Here is a 16,423-nt window from a genome sequence, read left to right as displayed (position 1 = left end):
ATATTGAAATTTGACTGACTCTCCTGCTTCTGATTGGTTCATACACTGGGGATCCTTCTACCTGATTGGTTCCTATCAGTAGTGCCCACTCCCACAGCTAATCCTCTTAGTCATATCAAATGAAGGTTTTTGAAAAGCTCCTTTGTCGAGCTGTATAGTTACATAAAGATCTGTAACATCCACAAAACCACAAAAAGTTTTTTTCCCCACTAGGGAAGCCAAAAATGGGGCTGTATAAGGAGGAAAATGAGAGTCAGATTTCCATAGAAAAAATACAGAAAGCTTTGATAGCAAGCAACCATTGAAACAATGTTAAAAACAACATTATGGTGATCAGTGTTTGCTTTATTGGGCCCTTGACTCTTGTGTTTTAATGTTAAGTTTTCTTTGGCTGTTAAAGCAGTGTTTTAAGATAAATCTGATACTGCTAAGTCTAATGTGATCAAATAATTTAATTGTTGTAGATTTACCTAAATAATATTTCTTGTGTGTGCACGATGTTAATCAATGGCGGCTCGTAACTGCTCTTCCGAGGATGCGCTAATTCAAAATAACTGTTCGGATTGTCACGTGTGTGGTTCCCTTTTCCAAAATATGTGTCCTGCGTGTGGAGAGATCCTGTGTGCATCACGTGTTTTGTCAAAATAAGTGCCTGCTGGAGACACGTCAAAACCGTTTATGATAAAAGAGACGCTCACGTTCCCTAAATACACGCAAGACACTCCCTTAACAGTAAACTCTGATTACGCATGAGATTATGCGAGTATCTGGCAAACGCGAGCGTCTCTTTTCAAGTTGAAGTTCAAGGCTGCAGGCACTTATTTTGGCATGACACGTGATGCACACACGATCTCTCAAAGCACAGAACACATATTTTGAAATGACGAACCACACACATGACAAGCTACATACATGTTGTGACGAACTTCGCTTCAAAAAAAGAAGTCACCAGCCGTCACTGGTGTTAATGATGTATAAAAATGGGTGAAATTTTTAAAAAACAGTGACTTGAGCCACTACGCATGGCCTCACCCCTAAAGGTGGTCGCACACTGGACGCGCAGCTCAGCGTCGCGCAGTGCCGCGTCGAGTCGGGTCTAGGACAATTCGGAGGTATCGTACACCGGAAGTGCACATTAAATAGCGCAAGCTTAGTCAGATAGCATCTAATTCAAAATGCAAAATATACATTAGCAGCCAATGTTAATCGTTAATGATTTGGGACAAATATGATGTTATTTAATGTTAAACTATGTAAGTGGCGCGACAGGGATTTGAGCAACTTCCTGAGTCAAAGCTGGGCGCCGTGGACAGGCGCCACCTGTCGGCGCCGGTGTAAGTATACTCATGGAAAACAATGCGTTTAATTTTTTTAGAACGGCACGGCGCTGCGCGGCACTGAGCTGCGCGTCTGGTGTGCGACCCCCTTAACACAATTACGAGCATGCATTCAGCGGTATTCGAAAGTTGAGAGAGATGTGAAAAGTGTACGTCTAGAGAAGAGATACAGAGCTATAAACTATAGCCTTCACATTAATAATCTGATTTCTATTAAATAGTATTAAGTCTGACTGTAGGTTTATACACATATAGATATAGAATAATTAAATGAGAGACAAATATAATGCCTAGAGTAAGGCACTATCTTTGTAAAACTTCTTTGTACAACATAAGTTAAGTACTAACTTAATTTTAAGTATTTCTATGAGTTACCCCAAAAGCTAATAAATGAATGGCAAAACCACAACTGTTACAACACTGCTTATTCAATGTACAATAAACAGATAATAATAATATTAATAATGTTACTAAATCCTGAACAAAAATGTAAATCAAAATAGTCTTGTATCGTGATGTGCATCGTAATGGGATATGTATCGTATCGGGAAATTGTTGGCGATACACAGTCCTAACAGGGACTTTAACATTCATTTCTACTTAGTGCAGCTCTCAGATTGCTCCAGAACTCTGATCTCTTGTCTTCATCCTCAGGCCATTCTAGATACGTTCTGGAGTTCATAATCTTCCTCAGTTTGCAAAAACGCTTGGGAATCGACTCTTTCTCGATCGGCTCCAGCAGTATCAGTACCGCAGAATCGTTGCTTTCGTCAACGATGCGAAAATGCGAAAAGTCCAGTTCGTAGCGGCACCATTCGCTTGTCACAAAGTGCTCGGACAGAACAAACAGAGTCCTATGGCTCTTCTCGATCGAGTCAATGATGTTGTCCACGATCCAGCGGCCCGGCCGGAAGTCACGTTTGTGCAGACATAGAGAAAACGGGGGGTGAGCGTTCTCTAGATTCGGCACTAGGATCTCCTCCACCCACTCTGCATCATGTTGACTGTAGGATACGAAAGCATCGTAGCGAAGTTCTCCAGCCAACCGACCAACAGCAGGCTTTTGTTTCGCTTTAATCCACGCTTTAGTCATCTGCAGGTACCAAATAACGTGAAATTTATGACAGATTACAGCGATAATCAGGAGGACTAAAATAATCCCAGCACAAAGGATTGAGACAGCAGGGATCATATAACATTCGAAGACTGACAATCGTACACTGTCAATAGTATCACCCCTGATAGAGAACGGGGTGTCGCACACATAATTTTGACGACTGTCCCTTAAGGTGACTAGATCTTTAACATTGTATTGAAAGAAAGACACAAACTCGCAAGAGCACAGAAAATTGTTGTCACCCGCCTCCAAATAACGCAGGTTTTTAAATCTACTCAGAGCTTTTCCGTTAAACATCCGCAAAGCGTTTCTTTGTATATGCAACGTCTCTAGGTTCGGAAAAAATCCCCCCTGTGGTAGACTCAGAAATCTGTTGCCCGTCAGTATAAGCGTAGTAAGTTTAGGAAATTTTTGGTGGAACGATTTAAGATCATTTTCACTCAGATCCAATACTGTTAGGCTTAAAGGCAGGCAAGGGGTCAACCTTGAAAGCTTTGTACGTGAAAGATTCAGAAACCTGAGAGTCGTCGGCCAACTGCATTTTTCTGGCATAGAAACGAAACTGTTATGACTTACGTCTAAATTTATAAGTCTTGCGATGTTAGCCACGAGATGAGACAAAAGCCCGAAAGATTTTAAAGAGTTCTGGCTTACGTTGAGTGTGCTGAGGTTTTGAAATTGACCCATGCCGGTATACAAAGTCTCTTCGATTGTCAGGTCTGTCAGGAGATTTTGGCTAAGGTCCAGGTATTCAATTTTTTTCATCATAAAAGTGGTAAATCGAGGAATCACGAAAACTGTGGAGTTAATCATGGATATTTTGTAAAAATTCTGTAGGAGAAATTCCAATTGCATCATGCTGCTAAACCGAATGAACCCTTGGATGTCAAGATTACGACCGTAGACCGTACGCAAGTTTTCGTAATGCGTGAGTGTAGCTTTTTGCCAAAATCCTTGACCAACTAGATGGGCATCTTCAAGACCGAGGTAAGACAAAGCGGATCCATCTAGAACCAACAACAAAGAGGTGATAGCTTCATCTGTTGAGGTGCAATTCAGAAATGTCAAACTTGTAGTCCCCCCTTCTTTCATCTCTTTGAAGGGTCCGGCTGAAATGTTGGTCGTGAGAGCACTATCTCTCACAATCATGACAGTTTCCGAATGGGAGACATCTCGAAGAATTTTAGCAACAAGTTCTGGGTCCTTCTGGAATAGATCTTGAAGGCTCAAGGACACTAAACTGACAGGTCGGGCTGCTTTTAAGCTCCCATTCTCATACAACATCAGGTTACTACCAACAACTGTCATCTCATCCAGACGAGTGAGCTCATCCAAGCCATTCTTGTACACTTTTCTTAGTGAAGGACTTCCAAACTGCAGTGTCCTCAGGTTTACCAGACACCGGAAGAGAGGTGCGGGTCCCACAGTGGTGTATGGATTTCCTAAAACGTTCAGTTGTTGAAGAGATTTTAGCTCTTGGAACCAACATGAAGATAGATTTTCTAGCTTGTTTAAAGACAGATCAAGAACTTCCAACTTCTTTTGAGACTTAAATGCCTCCTCGTGAATAAACGTGAGCTCGTTCTTATGTAACTTTAGGAACTTCAGCTCAGTATATCGGCCGAGGTCTGTCATGTAGATCGACTCGATTTGATTGAAAGACAGGTCTAGGCCCAGGACATTCACAGGAACATCTGGGACACGTTGTAGATGATTTGAGGAACAGTTACAAAAATGTTGCTTGCTGCAGTTGTGACATTGTGTCTTTGAGTATTTAAAACCTTGAACCAAAATTAAGACAAAAAGTAGAATTATGTACTCTTTTGCTCGCAGGAGTCCCATCCTGTAAGTAAAGAAACACATATTTGTATATTTGTATAGTAAGCACATATCATATTTATTAACCATTTACACTGAAATTTATGAATGTGGCAGACGTTTTTATCCAATGTGACTAATGAGGCATACACACCAAAAGCGAATTTAATCAGGCAAACAACCAAATGCGAACAATGTATCGTGTTCCTCGTTCAATATTACTCTCTGAATTTAATGTTGGATCCCGCAAATTTTTAGCTTTTAACTTGCGCAGAGAACAGTTTAAGGCAAATAGTGCGTGTTTGTGGCGATTGTGCCACCCAATTCACATCATTCATTTCGTCCAGCACGAAATCACATCTAATCACTTCTTTGCATTGACTTTAAATGGTATCTACTTGTGCAAATACTTAAGATGTGTACACACCAACACGAATTCAACATTTTGTGCGATTAGATTACATACAGAGTCAATGTAAAGACGCAAAAGATTGCAGGGAAAACACGCGCTATTCTCTTCACGCAAATTAAAAATATTTAACTCAAGCGAATAATTTGCATGACATGAAGTTGAATCCCGCGAGTAATCTAGAGTGAGGAATGCGATGCTTCGCGTTTGGTGTGTATGCAGCATTAAGGAAGCAAATATTGCGTAATTGCCGCAATCACGCCGCCTAATTCGCGTCATTCCTATCACCCCATGCAAGTTGCCATCTATTCGCATCGTTGCAAATTTACTTTCGTAAAATGATGTGTTCGCGTTTGGCAGGCATTTAAGATACATTTTGTCAGTATTTCTTGGAAATCTGACAACTCACAACCTTTTCAACCCATTCTCATAGTTATGCAATACATACGGCAAATTCCAATTTTGCATGCATATAATTGTGTAACTGCTGTTATTCCTGTTTACTTAATACGGCACATCTTTTTGTGTCGTTTTATGTATTGGTTTTTCCTTTTTTTTCTGTTTTATAAAACATTGTCGCTTGGGTTTGGGGTTAGATTTGGGACTTGCTTTAGGGTGTCATTTAACATGTTTTGTTAATTTTTAAACCATGGCCGATTGCAGTTGGGGTTTGAATAGGGGTTTGGGTTAGGATGTCATTTTATGTAACAAAATGTTGTTCTAACCCCAAACACAAGTGACAATGGTAAAATAATAAAACAATTGAGAAACCAATATAAAATGAGACAAAAACATGCGCCGTATTAAGTGAACAGAAACAACTTTTTGAATTTCTAAGGCAATGCTCAGTTGAGCTACAGGAAACACTTCTAACTCTTTATGAAATTAATAAAAACTTTACTTTTTTACTATTTAATCAGATAAGTACTTAAAACTATTTACTACATATTTTTGAATATATACTATTATTATTTAGTTCCCATCTCTGGGGTGTAACTTTGTGTTTTTATACATATAAATATATAACTATTATATACTATATAAATATATACATATAACATATACAAACTATATTTAGCATATATAAACAAACAAAAAGCCTATAAACAACTATCTAATCCATCATAAATGCCACATTATTTTGTAAGACAGAAAGCCTGAAATTTGGTTACCTGGCAGACGTTATTGTACCTCTCCCTTCAATAGACAAACTGCAGATTGGCAATAGCAGTAACAGCAGACAACAGAATAAACACATAAATATAGTGTGAATTTCATGAGGAACTGCCTAGCCTGAAACCTACTAAATCATGACTTTTATTTGCTTCCTAGATTTAAGGGAACCATCCCTATAGATTAATTTTATTGTTTCCTCTGTGCATGTATTTTTCTTACACACTACGCAGTAGTTTAGAGTTTTTTCAAACTGCCTTAAATGTCTTACACAACTTTTATGCAAATAATTGATTGTAAATCTATTTTAGAGCTGTTTTTCTTTTGCTTCACTAAGCACTGTTTCAGATTTAAGGATTTGAAAAGAGGAAGTTAGTCTGTATGTCACACAAGCCATGAAAGTAATCTGCCACAACAAGGCAGCACTTCAGCTTTTCTCTTTTTTGACCCAAAACGTACATAATAAAGGACAATATGAAAAAAGCACCCTCTTCCAATGATCCAGAAACAATCTAATCTTTCATGCACTTTCAATATGTTACAAGGCAAGAGTAATAATGAAGAAGAAGCTCTGAGATCAATTTATTAAAATTTGAGACTCTTTGCATGTATTGAAAAGCTTTAAACGTATAAAATGCTTATCATTATTTTTCAATATATCACACGTAAAATGAAATCTACAAATACTGAAGAAGGTGACTTTGCAAAACGCAAAATGTATGCCAATGGGACTATTTATAAGGTTCTTGTTATGAATTGTTTGTGAGATTTTTTTTTAATTCGTATTACTTTTTCCTTACATATTACATTACAACTGTCTGTTATTACTAAAAGCAGACTGGGTGGGTCCAACAAAAACCACAGGAGAGCTGTAGTGCTGCCGTATAGGTGTGGCAGAGTTACTTTCATGGCTTGTGTCACACACTTTAACTTCCTCTTTTTAAATCCTTAATTGCTTCGTGCTACATGAAGCAAAACTAAAAATATGTCTAATAAAGTTGAACAAAAATAATTTGTATTAAAAGTTGCGTAATACATTTAATCAATTTTTTTGCACATAAAAGTCTTTAAAACTTACGAAATGTTTATCTTTGTTTTCCAGCCATATAATAAATTCTGAAGTAGCAAACTTGCCAACACACAACATTTGTGTGTCACTGTCAATACTTTTCTTGTTAATAAACAGTATATTTATTCTGCCAATACTGTATATATTTTTTTATATAAATATCAAATAAAACTGTCTTGGAAAAAAGCCATTTTTCAATATATCACACGTAAATGAAATCTACAAATACTGAAGAAGGTGACTTTGCAAAATGCAAAATGTATGCCAATGGGACTATTTATAAGGTTCTTGTTATGAATTGAATTGAATGAAACTGTTTTTCATGTTATTTATTTTTCTTTTTTTTAAATGCTTTTAAATTATCGTTGTCCTGGACTTTTAATATAGAATTGTGAAGAATAATTATAATAAAATATTTTAAAATGAAGTATCCATTCATTATACATATAGTATATATTTATGCATTTGGCAGATGCTTTTATACAAAGCGACTTACAGTGCATTACAAGCTATAGGCTACATATATTTATTTTATCAGGGTTGGAACCCATGACCTTTATCATTCTCAAATAAATGAACAATAAAAACAGAAATACGAAAAAGAAACATTTTAATATAAATTTAGTAAACATATTTTATATAATTGCACAAAATTACGACGTCTTAAAATAGATTAAATAGAATGATGAAAATTGGTATATTTGTTGTTATTGTGACGCGTAGGCTATGTCAATGTTTTACACACAAACTAACGGACCATTTAAAAAAATCAAGAAACACAGGTTAAAGTATAAACTGAGCCGAAAGAGAACATAGTTAATAAATAAAACCTGCCCGTTATCTTCCTCTTTGATCGATAAACACGTGTACACTGTTTACATGGCTGACCACTGTCATATTTTGTAACCACATTTAAGTCCCGCCTTCAGGCCGATTCCATTGGATCTGCATTTACGTCATCGCGTTTTAATTGGCTACTGTGCTGTCATTTTAAAAATCCCGGAAATAAACAGCTGAAGCATGCGCATAGTTGGTCCTTAAACAACAAAGACAGTATACTGTATTGTATGTACTTTTACACCCTCGCATTATAAAACTTTTATTGTATTATATTTCGATTGCTGCAGTTCAGGTGTAATAAAAACTTTGAAATCTTCAAAGATGCCGACATCTCCTATTATTAAGACGCGCATTCCGGAGCTTTGGTCATCTCATAACCGAGGTCAAGGTAGATAAACATCTCTTCATAGATAGTAATTTTGCATAAAATGTATTATAAATTCTGTCATACAAGGGATTCTTGCATGTATATATTAAAAATAATATTAAAAGTAAATAAATGCATATTAATAATTATAATTATATTTTAAAGTATACAAATAGCATACACTCCATGTTTGTGTATGTGTTTAAGTCATTGTTTATGCATCTTTATAAATTTTTATTATTCTGTAAATTTTTAGTGTTGTCAAATATATTTATGTGTTTTATGGTGTTTTTTTATATTTAATTTTGTGTGAAAATCATCCAAATTTTGAAAACCCCAATGTATGTACCATATAGGGTAAAATTAGGTTTATTAGTAAACAGTTATTAAGAAATCTTTAATATTTCTTGCAACATCATGCATACTTTTGAAAAAAAGTTTTTTTTATAATTTTTAGACATATTGACATAAATACAACAAGAATGGCTAAAGTCAACAGATTTTAATTTAATACTGCGCTTAAATAAAATAACAAAACAGTCAACTGTTTAAAGTCATGTTACTTACGGATTTAACTAAAATTTTCCCCGTTCTACTACAAATATGGATTTCTTATTAAATATGAATGAAAATTGAACATTTTTATCTGAGTTAACACGAAATGACCCCAATATGACACTGTGTGTTTGTGTAACCGAGACAGCTTTTAAAGATTGATGCACCAACTCCAACTGAGCTGACGGGATGGAGAAAACATTTCAACAGCTACACATTACAAGAAATGTGAGCTCATTTCTTTTGACTAATTCACGAGTAAGTCATACAGTGTCCCATTGTTAAAGATAACAAAAACTGTGAATTTTTGGGTAATCGTTGGGTTAGAATGTCAAGAGCGGCATTGTCTGTACACACAAAGGGTGCTTGTTGGCATATCGTCTCTAATTGTTATCTCTTGTCTACATTACTTCCTTTCTTGCATTTTTCTGCTCTTTTCTAGTTTGTTCTTGCCACATATGGTGTTCTTGTGCTCACATCTGCTGTCTACACGCTGAGGCGACATAAGGAGGAACACGAAACAACACCTGCAGCCACTTAAACAACAATGGAAAGTTTGGGGTTTTGGGGAAGGGGACTAAAGGAGACTTATGCAATAAATTATGATTGCCACATATTTGGACCGTGGTTGATGTTTTCATGTCCTTTGCCGGATGTTTACTTTTTATCATGCACAGATATTTGTATTTAAGTGTCGATATCTCTATGGCGTTTTCACTGTTTAGTGATTAGCCAGCAGAGTGCAGTGTTAGCTTATAAAGGACCGTTTTTGTTTTTTTAGAAAACGTTTTCCTTTATCTTTCATGATAAAGGCTAATTGGGTAGTTGTTTTACAAGTGTTTGTTTTAAATTAGTGAAGTTAACATCACATGTGGGAATATAAACCTGGCCAATAAATAACCTTGTTTTATAAGTTGTAAAGTTACACAAAAGATAACAATATTGTATCTAAACTGCAACACACCTTTTTCCTATTTAATGAAATGTTATGTAAGGTTTAGGTTTTATAAGTCTCAGCACTGTTGTAATGTTTTGTTTTTTCCCCCTGTTTGATTGTTTCAGAATGATAATTTCCTTTAATTTTGATTGTGAGTCATTCTGAAAGTGAAGGTTAATTCAAGACATTGCAGTTAATAGCATCACATAAGATTCCATTGTTTTGGCACAAACATGTGATTGATAAAACTTCCTTAATCCTTTAACAATACAATAAAGCTGCATTTAATCGCTTATAAATTTTTACGTTTAGACATCAACATTTTTGTCTCTGACTTGAAAATATGCGTTGCACAAGACTAATCGAATTTATGCACATTATCGATGTGCTAAAGCCCTTGCACTTATGCCAAAGTGAAACTAAAATGGAAAAGCACCTGTATTTAAGTCTTTGATGGGTTGTGGTGTGCATTTTCCTCTTGTCTAAGACAAGACAGGGCATTACACCCATCTGTAGAAACACATCTCAGGTGAATGTGCACATAGCAGTGGATAACAGCTGGTCTTTTTGAATGTTTGCAATTTTTGTTATTTTTTTTGGGTGTTCATCTCCAAGGGGAATCAACTTTCGGTTAAAGTCTCTGGATTCATCTGGAGTATACCGTGCTGTGCAAGGTATTGTTCTCCCAGAATCTGCAAACTAAATGTTCTAATGCAAAAACAGATTAAAACCAAATGATGATTGTAATGCAAACAAGCAAAGAAGTATGCCATGCGTTTATGACTTTTAAAGCACTAATTCGAAAAATGCTTGTTTGTTGGGTCAAATATGGACAGACATTTAAGAAAAAAAATTATAATGTGGTTAATTTGACCCAATGGTTGGGTTTGTCCATATTTGTCCTAACCATGGGTTAAGAAAACGCAGCATTGTTTTAAAGAGCACAGCAGGATGTTTAGCAGATGTTTTGAGTTAGATGAGTCACAAGAGATTGCAAAGATATCTATAGAGTGTCTTCTTATCCTATAGCATCTGTATTTATTTTAAAAAATATTTTGTTACCAGTGAATGCAACCATTAAGTTTGCATAAAGACATGTTTCGATCCAGCATTTGGGTTTATCCATTCTTTCCCTTACTGTGGGATGAAACAAACCTGCGTTTCGAAATGTTTATACTATGTCTAGTAGTAGTAGGCTACATAAAATCACTTGCATACTTGGTGATTCAATGTTGTATGAGCAATAGCCTGAGGAAAAAACTAAATTACGCATGAATTGTGCATAAAATACTTTGTAAGAGTTGCAGGTTGTCATGTGTTGCAAATGTTAAGTATTTAATTATCATGTCATGTATATTTCAGCCCTAAAATGGAGATAGGATCTGAACCCAACGGCTTGTCTTAAATCATTAACCAACTGTAAGCGGAGAGCCAGCCGAATATCACGTGATTTAAAGTAAGACGAAGTTGAAGCGAAAGTGAAACCAAAATGCGCACTATTGTTGCTAGGCTAAAGAGGAATTTAAAAATAAATTTGCATACGGACTCGTTTCAATAAATGTCAGTATAAACTGTTGTCGGTTGCACGTGACATGCGCCTCTGTGAGCATTATTTGTGTCTATTTATCCTCAAAATGTTGTCCTTATATAAGGGTGCATAAGAGGAGCGAGAGGGACATATTGGGGTGCGTTTATAGCCGTAATAAATTCCCATTTTATAACTATGACTTGAACATTACGCACTGATTATGCATCTTGACAACGAAGCGGATGACAGCCTATAACCCATATCATAAAGCGCATACCTTATACATATAGGATCCTATAGGAGGGCATGTACAATTCTTGGAAGAGATTTACTTGTAACTGAAGTGGCAGAAGCGAGACCGCCTTTTATTTTTGGTGCAAAACTTTCGGTTTCGTTTGATGTGCCTTTTGTAAGAATGCTGTCACAACTTAACATCTAGTATCGCTGGACGTTTGATCACAGCTGTGGAGAAGTTGGGTTAGTCGACATCACACTGTTATTGCGGTAAGTTACACTAAACGTCTTGTGGTTTGTCATATGGATCATCAGTGCTCGTCGTTCTCTTTGCATTTAACGGGGACGTTACCAGTAGTACGTATAATTTGACATCACCTGTTACCTGGTTGTCCTGAAGTGCATAGGTTACAGTTTGTGTGGTGATGGTCCTACCAAAGAAAAGAGTGCAGTAAAGGTCGCAAAGGGGATTCCCCTGGCCTAATACGAAAAGCACATTTTATTTCGTATACGGTGACATTGGAGATCAGCAGAGGATCCCATGGTTTTTCTTGGGTAACGGATGACACGATATGAAAAACCTTTAAATGTACAGTTACGAAATGTATTTATTTATTTATTAGGTTATACAGTTCAATGACATTGATTTGATATGAGAGAGCTTTCCAATTGGGTTTATTTGTAGGCCTATTTCATTGTATAAAATATAAAAAATGATCTGTAACTCATTTGATTTTTTGTTTCTGGTCTGTGTAAATGTATTAGGGTTGGGCTATTAGATGATGAATTAAATGATAATTATTTTAATGACATCATACATGCCAAAGTTTACCGACTATAGACGAGCTCTACGTTGCGTCATTTCATTTTTTTCTCTTGCAGTAAAAATAACCAACCTAGAACAAATATTTTAGACTAGTCTAAACTATAACAAGCACTCGCTACAACAAAAGATAACTTTTGGTAACAATTTACAGTTAAATTTCCATTTGTTTACTTTTGTTGCTTATATCAATAGGATGAGTTAACAGTTTTGCATTTGTTCATCTCGATTAATGGATTTGTAACATTTACTGATGTATATATATATATATATATATATATATATATATATATATATATATATATATATATATATATATATATATATATATATATATATATATATATATATATATATATATTTAAAGTGAAAGTCATGCCTATTCAAATTAGTTGAGCATGATGAAAAAAAAGAAAATGAATGCTGAGATGTCCTAGAACGGATGTGTTAAAACAACACATTAAAGGACAACACATTAAATGCGTAAATCTCTTGTGTTACTGGAACAACACATTTTGTGTTACTTTTAAAACAACTTTTGTTTTATTTGAACACAAAACGACACATCATGTGATAAAAGCATAACACAAATTTTAAATGTGCAAAAATGAACACATCCTTTCTAAGAGATAAGATGAACCAACCCAACTGCGTGGTTAAAATTAACTTATGTTTGGTTCTTTCAACCTATGTAGGATTTTCTAGATTTTTAAAATGTTTCTTTACCCATCCATGGGTTATTTTCAACCCACAGTTGGGTCAAAAAGGGAAAAGCCAACCGCTGGGTTAAAGCCACAATATGTACGATTTTTGTAACAAAATATCACAGTGAGTTCTGTATTGTATTACTCCAAAAGTTCCAAGAAATTGTAAATCTAGAGAAATTCCTATTTTAAATATGGTTAAATTTGTCATTTATCGTACATTTCTCGAAAGTGTTCAAACGAGATCTCTTGTTTGTCTTTATCAGGCTGCACAGAATCAATCGTTTATGCGCTGGGACAATGGGGGAATGTTATGAGTGGGAGCCAATCCAGAATGGTCCAACACAATGACACAGACCTTACAGCCGAGCCACAAGGCCCACCAAAGACAGCCGAGCTCCCTGTGCCCTATCCCATCGGGCCGACGCACTTTCGGCCCTTTCGGCACCAGCGGGACTGTGATCTTATCACTCAGACCATGCATTACTTGAGCCAAAGTGGATTTTACTGGGGTCCTTATGAAGTGGACGAGGCACACACGCAACTGGCTAAACTCCCGCTCGGGACGTTTCTGCTCAGGGACAGCATGCAGACGAATGTTTTCTTTACTCTGAGCTATCAGGCCCCCGAGGGCCCGACCAGCGTACGAGTGCTCCTGAAAGATGGAGAATTCAGTTTAGCGGGAAGTAAACACACATTCCCTTGCCTTTTTGGCCTTTTGGCGTACTACATTGCGTCCCCCAAAAAGAGCTTGAGTAGACCTTACCGTGGAAATGCACCGCAGGGTCTGCAAGAACTGGCAAGAAGAGCCGTAATGAACAGATGTCGAAAAGAAAACATTCAACAGCTTCCTTTGAGTCGGGAGCTTCGAGATTTTCTCTCTTCGTACCCTTTTAGCATATGAATGTGTGCTGTTACACGGTTCACATTTTACAGTTTTTTTGTCATTTCATAGGATTCTTCTTTATTGCCTAACGAGACATAGTGGATATAAATGTATAGGGATAGTTTGGACCCAGAAATATGCACTACACAACGATTTTATTTGAAAATTTCGCAAATTGGCTGTTACAGTGATATTGGTTCATGCAACAATTTTGTTACTTTAAAGTATTTTTGCTTTTATATGAATGTAAAACTATTTAACATAGAGTGTCCGATATCAGTATAAAACGTTTGGTACATATTTACAAGATGTAGTTTGTGTGATCTATAGTGTGTATTTTATGATAATGTCTGCTATGCAGAAATTTAAAGCATTTCACTAGTTGGTGTAAAGTACAGTTTTCTTTTCATTTTATAATAAACATTATTTATTTTAAACGGTTTATTGATATACAGGAGCGGTTAATTTCACTTACTGTAATCTCTATCCCTCAGTTTCCCTTTCTGTTTATATTGAAAGATCTGATTGTAATCTAATCCAACCCACAATACCAGAATGCTCTCGTGATTCAAAGAAACAGCTCTATCTAGTGGTAAAAAAAGAAATAAATGAAACTGTTTTGTATCAATAAGAAAAAAAACTTATCACAAGATGAACCAGATTGTTTTAAAGCTATTATGGTACGGTTTTTAGAAACTTAAAAATGGCATTTATCAATGGTAATGAAAAGATGATTTAATCCCAGTGTTTTCATGCCTTTGAATTAGTTCAGAAATTCAGAAAACTCTGAATATATATGCATGATATGAGTTTATTCAAAATGTGAAACAATTACAATAGGATGTTTCATCTTATATCTTTCTAATTAGTACATTTGTTAGTTATTGTATAAGTGTGTATGTGCATTCATTGTTTTTCATAGTCAATGTTTAAATCCAAATGCATATTTTTTTATCTTTATCAGAGACTGCACATTTTCATACAGACCATTCTGCCTATAGAAATCACATCCTCTAGTACAAAAACAGGAAAGGTGTTCTTTGCATTATTTCCTTATGAATTGTACACAGTGCCAGCATAATTTAAGAGCTCATGAGACTTTTTGTTAGTATTTGGACTGGCTATTAAATGATTTGATTAATAATTTACTGGTTTTTGATTCAGTTCATTTACTTTTTGGATTTTGCAATTTTTGTCTTTCTTGCAAACATTCTGAAAAGTTCAATAACACTTCAAAGAAACGTTAAAGGAACAGTATGTAAGAAATTTAAATCAATTAATCATAAAATTACCCTGATATGTCACTAGACGTTAAGAAATCTTTTTCATTTCAAATACTTATATCACTGACAACAGTGGTCCGGCCAGGATATTGTCACTTAAAAAGTGGAGTTGCAGCCCTCAACTGATGTTTACGTTGTCATTTTGTGTATTGGCCACCAGTTGTGTGATTGCAGTACCAGTTTTAGCCACAAGTTTTGTGATTGCAATACCAGTTTTGGCCACAATCCTACATACTGTTCCTTTAAAGGCTACTTGAAATACAACAAAGTGAACAAAAAAAAAAAATCATTGTTGCACTTCATTTTTTTTAAGTTTAATCAACTTGAAATTACAATTAATTTCAACTTTCTTGACTAGTGAGGAGTTGATAAAATAATAAAACAACAACATAAGCAAATTTAATTTAATTTTTATAATTTTTAGCAACTCCTTACTAGTCATAAAAAGTAAAAAAATTAACTGTAAATTCGAGTTGATTAAACTTAGACATTTTAAAAATATAAAAGATAATAAAAGTAAAAGAAATTTTACAATGTGGAAGGAAATGTTTTACAGATTAATTTTACGTTGGCCTATAGTAAAAAGTGAACCTGGACCACAAAACCAAAAATAGCATGAGTATATTAGCAATAGCCAATAACACATTGCATGAGTCAAAATTATAGATTTTTAGGGTATTAAGCAAATGTCATGTTTCATGAAGATACTTAGTAAATTTCCTACTGTAAATATATAAAAATACATTTATCCTTAGTATTTGTGTTGCTAAGGACTACAAATTTTCTCTCAATATTTGGATTTTTTGCACCCTCAGATTCCAGGTTTTTAAATTGTTGTATCTTAGTTGTATCTCGCCCAAATATTATCCTATCCTACCCTAACAAACCATGAATCAATGGAAAGCTTATTTATTCAGCTTTGATGTATACATTTAAATTAGAAAAAATTGAACTGTATGGCTGGTTTCGTGATCCAGAGTCACAAATATTTTTAGTAATCTTATCAAAATATCCCTAAATAAAAGTAACATGCACCAAGGCCACAAAATAAAAAGAGAAAAGACCAGTTAAATATTTTCTGTATGCCAAGTGGACAACTAAATAATGATACTAGTACAATGAACAAATGAAACAAAATGAAACAAAAAAAAACTTCAGCTGTTGTAGTTATTTATTGAATATGAATAAATAAGAGTGCTGTAGCAACGGAGAACCCTACTGTCATCATTAATTTGTAAAAGTAATAGTTTATGTGCTGTAGTCACAATCTTATTTTAAAGGAAACTTTTTACAAAGTGGTAACATGATTTCGACGTGAATTGTTTACAACCGTACAATTCATG

The 16,423-nt window shown here is 35.2% G+C and overlaps 2 protein-coding genes across 7 annotated transcripts; one reads left to right on the top strand and one right to left on the bottom strand.

Moving 5' to 3' along the window:
* Window positions 1-1,383: 1,383 nt before the first annotated feature.
* Window positions 1,384-6,770, bottom strand: tlr2 (toll-like receptor 2). The gene is made up of 2 exons (XM_055206012.2): window positions 5,854-6,770; window positions 1,384-4,297 (listed from the first exon to the last, which is right to left on the bottom strand). Exons 1-2 carry the CDS (start codon window positions 5,937-5,939, stop codon window positions 1,921-1,923), a joined length of 2,463 nt encoding a protein of 820 aa, XP_055061987.2. The 5' UTR covers window positions 5,940-6,770; the 3' UTR covers window positions 1,384-1,920.
* Window positions 6,771-7,921: 1,151 nt separating this feature from the next.
* Window positions 7,922-14,239, top strand: socs1b (suppressor of cytokine signaling 1b). Of its 6 annotated transcripts, none has more exons than XM_055206011.2 (4): window positions 7,922-8,151; window positions 8,834-8,913; window positions 9,128-10,296; window positions 13,178-14,239. In XM_055206011.2, exons 3-4 carry the CDS (start codon window positions 10,194-10,196, stop codon window positions 13,813-13,815), a joined length of 741 nt encoding a protein of 246 aa, XP_055061986.2. In that variant the 5' UTR covers window positions 7,922-8,151; window positions 8,834-8,913; window positions 9,128-10,193; the 3' UTR covers window positions 13,816-14,239. The 6 variants fall into 6 exon arrangements, with proteins under 6 accessions (XP_055061986.2, XP_073722293.1, XP_073722292.1 ...); XM_073866192.1 differs by having other exon boundaries at window positions 8,834-8,943; XM_073866191.1 differs by having other exon boundaries at window positions 8,830-8,913.
* Window positions 14,240-16,423: the final 2,184 nt, after the last annotated feature.

The sequence above is a fragment of the Misgurnus anguillicaudatus genome, chromosome 3 (assembly GCF_027580225.2).
Source record: "Misgurnus anguillicaudatus chromosome 3, ASM2758022v2, whole genome shotgun sequence".
Classification (NCBI taxonomy): domain Eukaryota; kingdom Metazoa; phylum Chordata; class Actinopteri; order Cypriniformes; family Cobitidae; genus Misgurnus; species Misgurnus anguillicaudatus.
The sequence above is the reverse complement of the archived record's forward strand: the minus strand, read 5'-3'. Positions and strand labels throughout refer to the sequence as shown.

Excerpts from the sequence above, each read along its gene's own strand:
- tlr2 (XM_055206012.2), bottom strand. The coding sequence starts at position 5,939 with ATGTGTTTATTCTGTTGTCTGCTGTTACTGCTATTGCCAATCTGCAGT. Across the intron at positions 4,298-5,853 it reads GGTACAATAACGTCTGCCAG|GATGGGACTCCTGCGAGCAA; the intron begins GTAACCAAATTT and ends CTTTACTTACAG.
- socs1b (XM_073866194.1), top strand. The coding sequence starts at position 10,194 with ATGTTTGCAATTTTTGTTATTTTTTTTGGGTGTTCATCTCCAAGGGGA. Across the intron at positions 10,297-13,177 it reads AGTATACCGTGCTGTGCAAG|GCTGCACAGAATCAATCGTT; the intron begins GTATTGTTCTCC and ends TGTCTTTATCAG.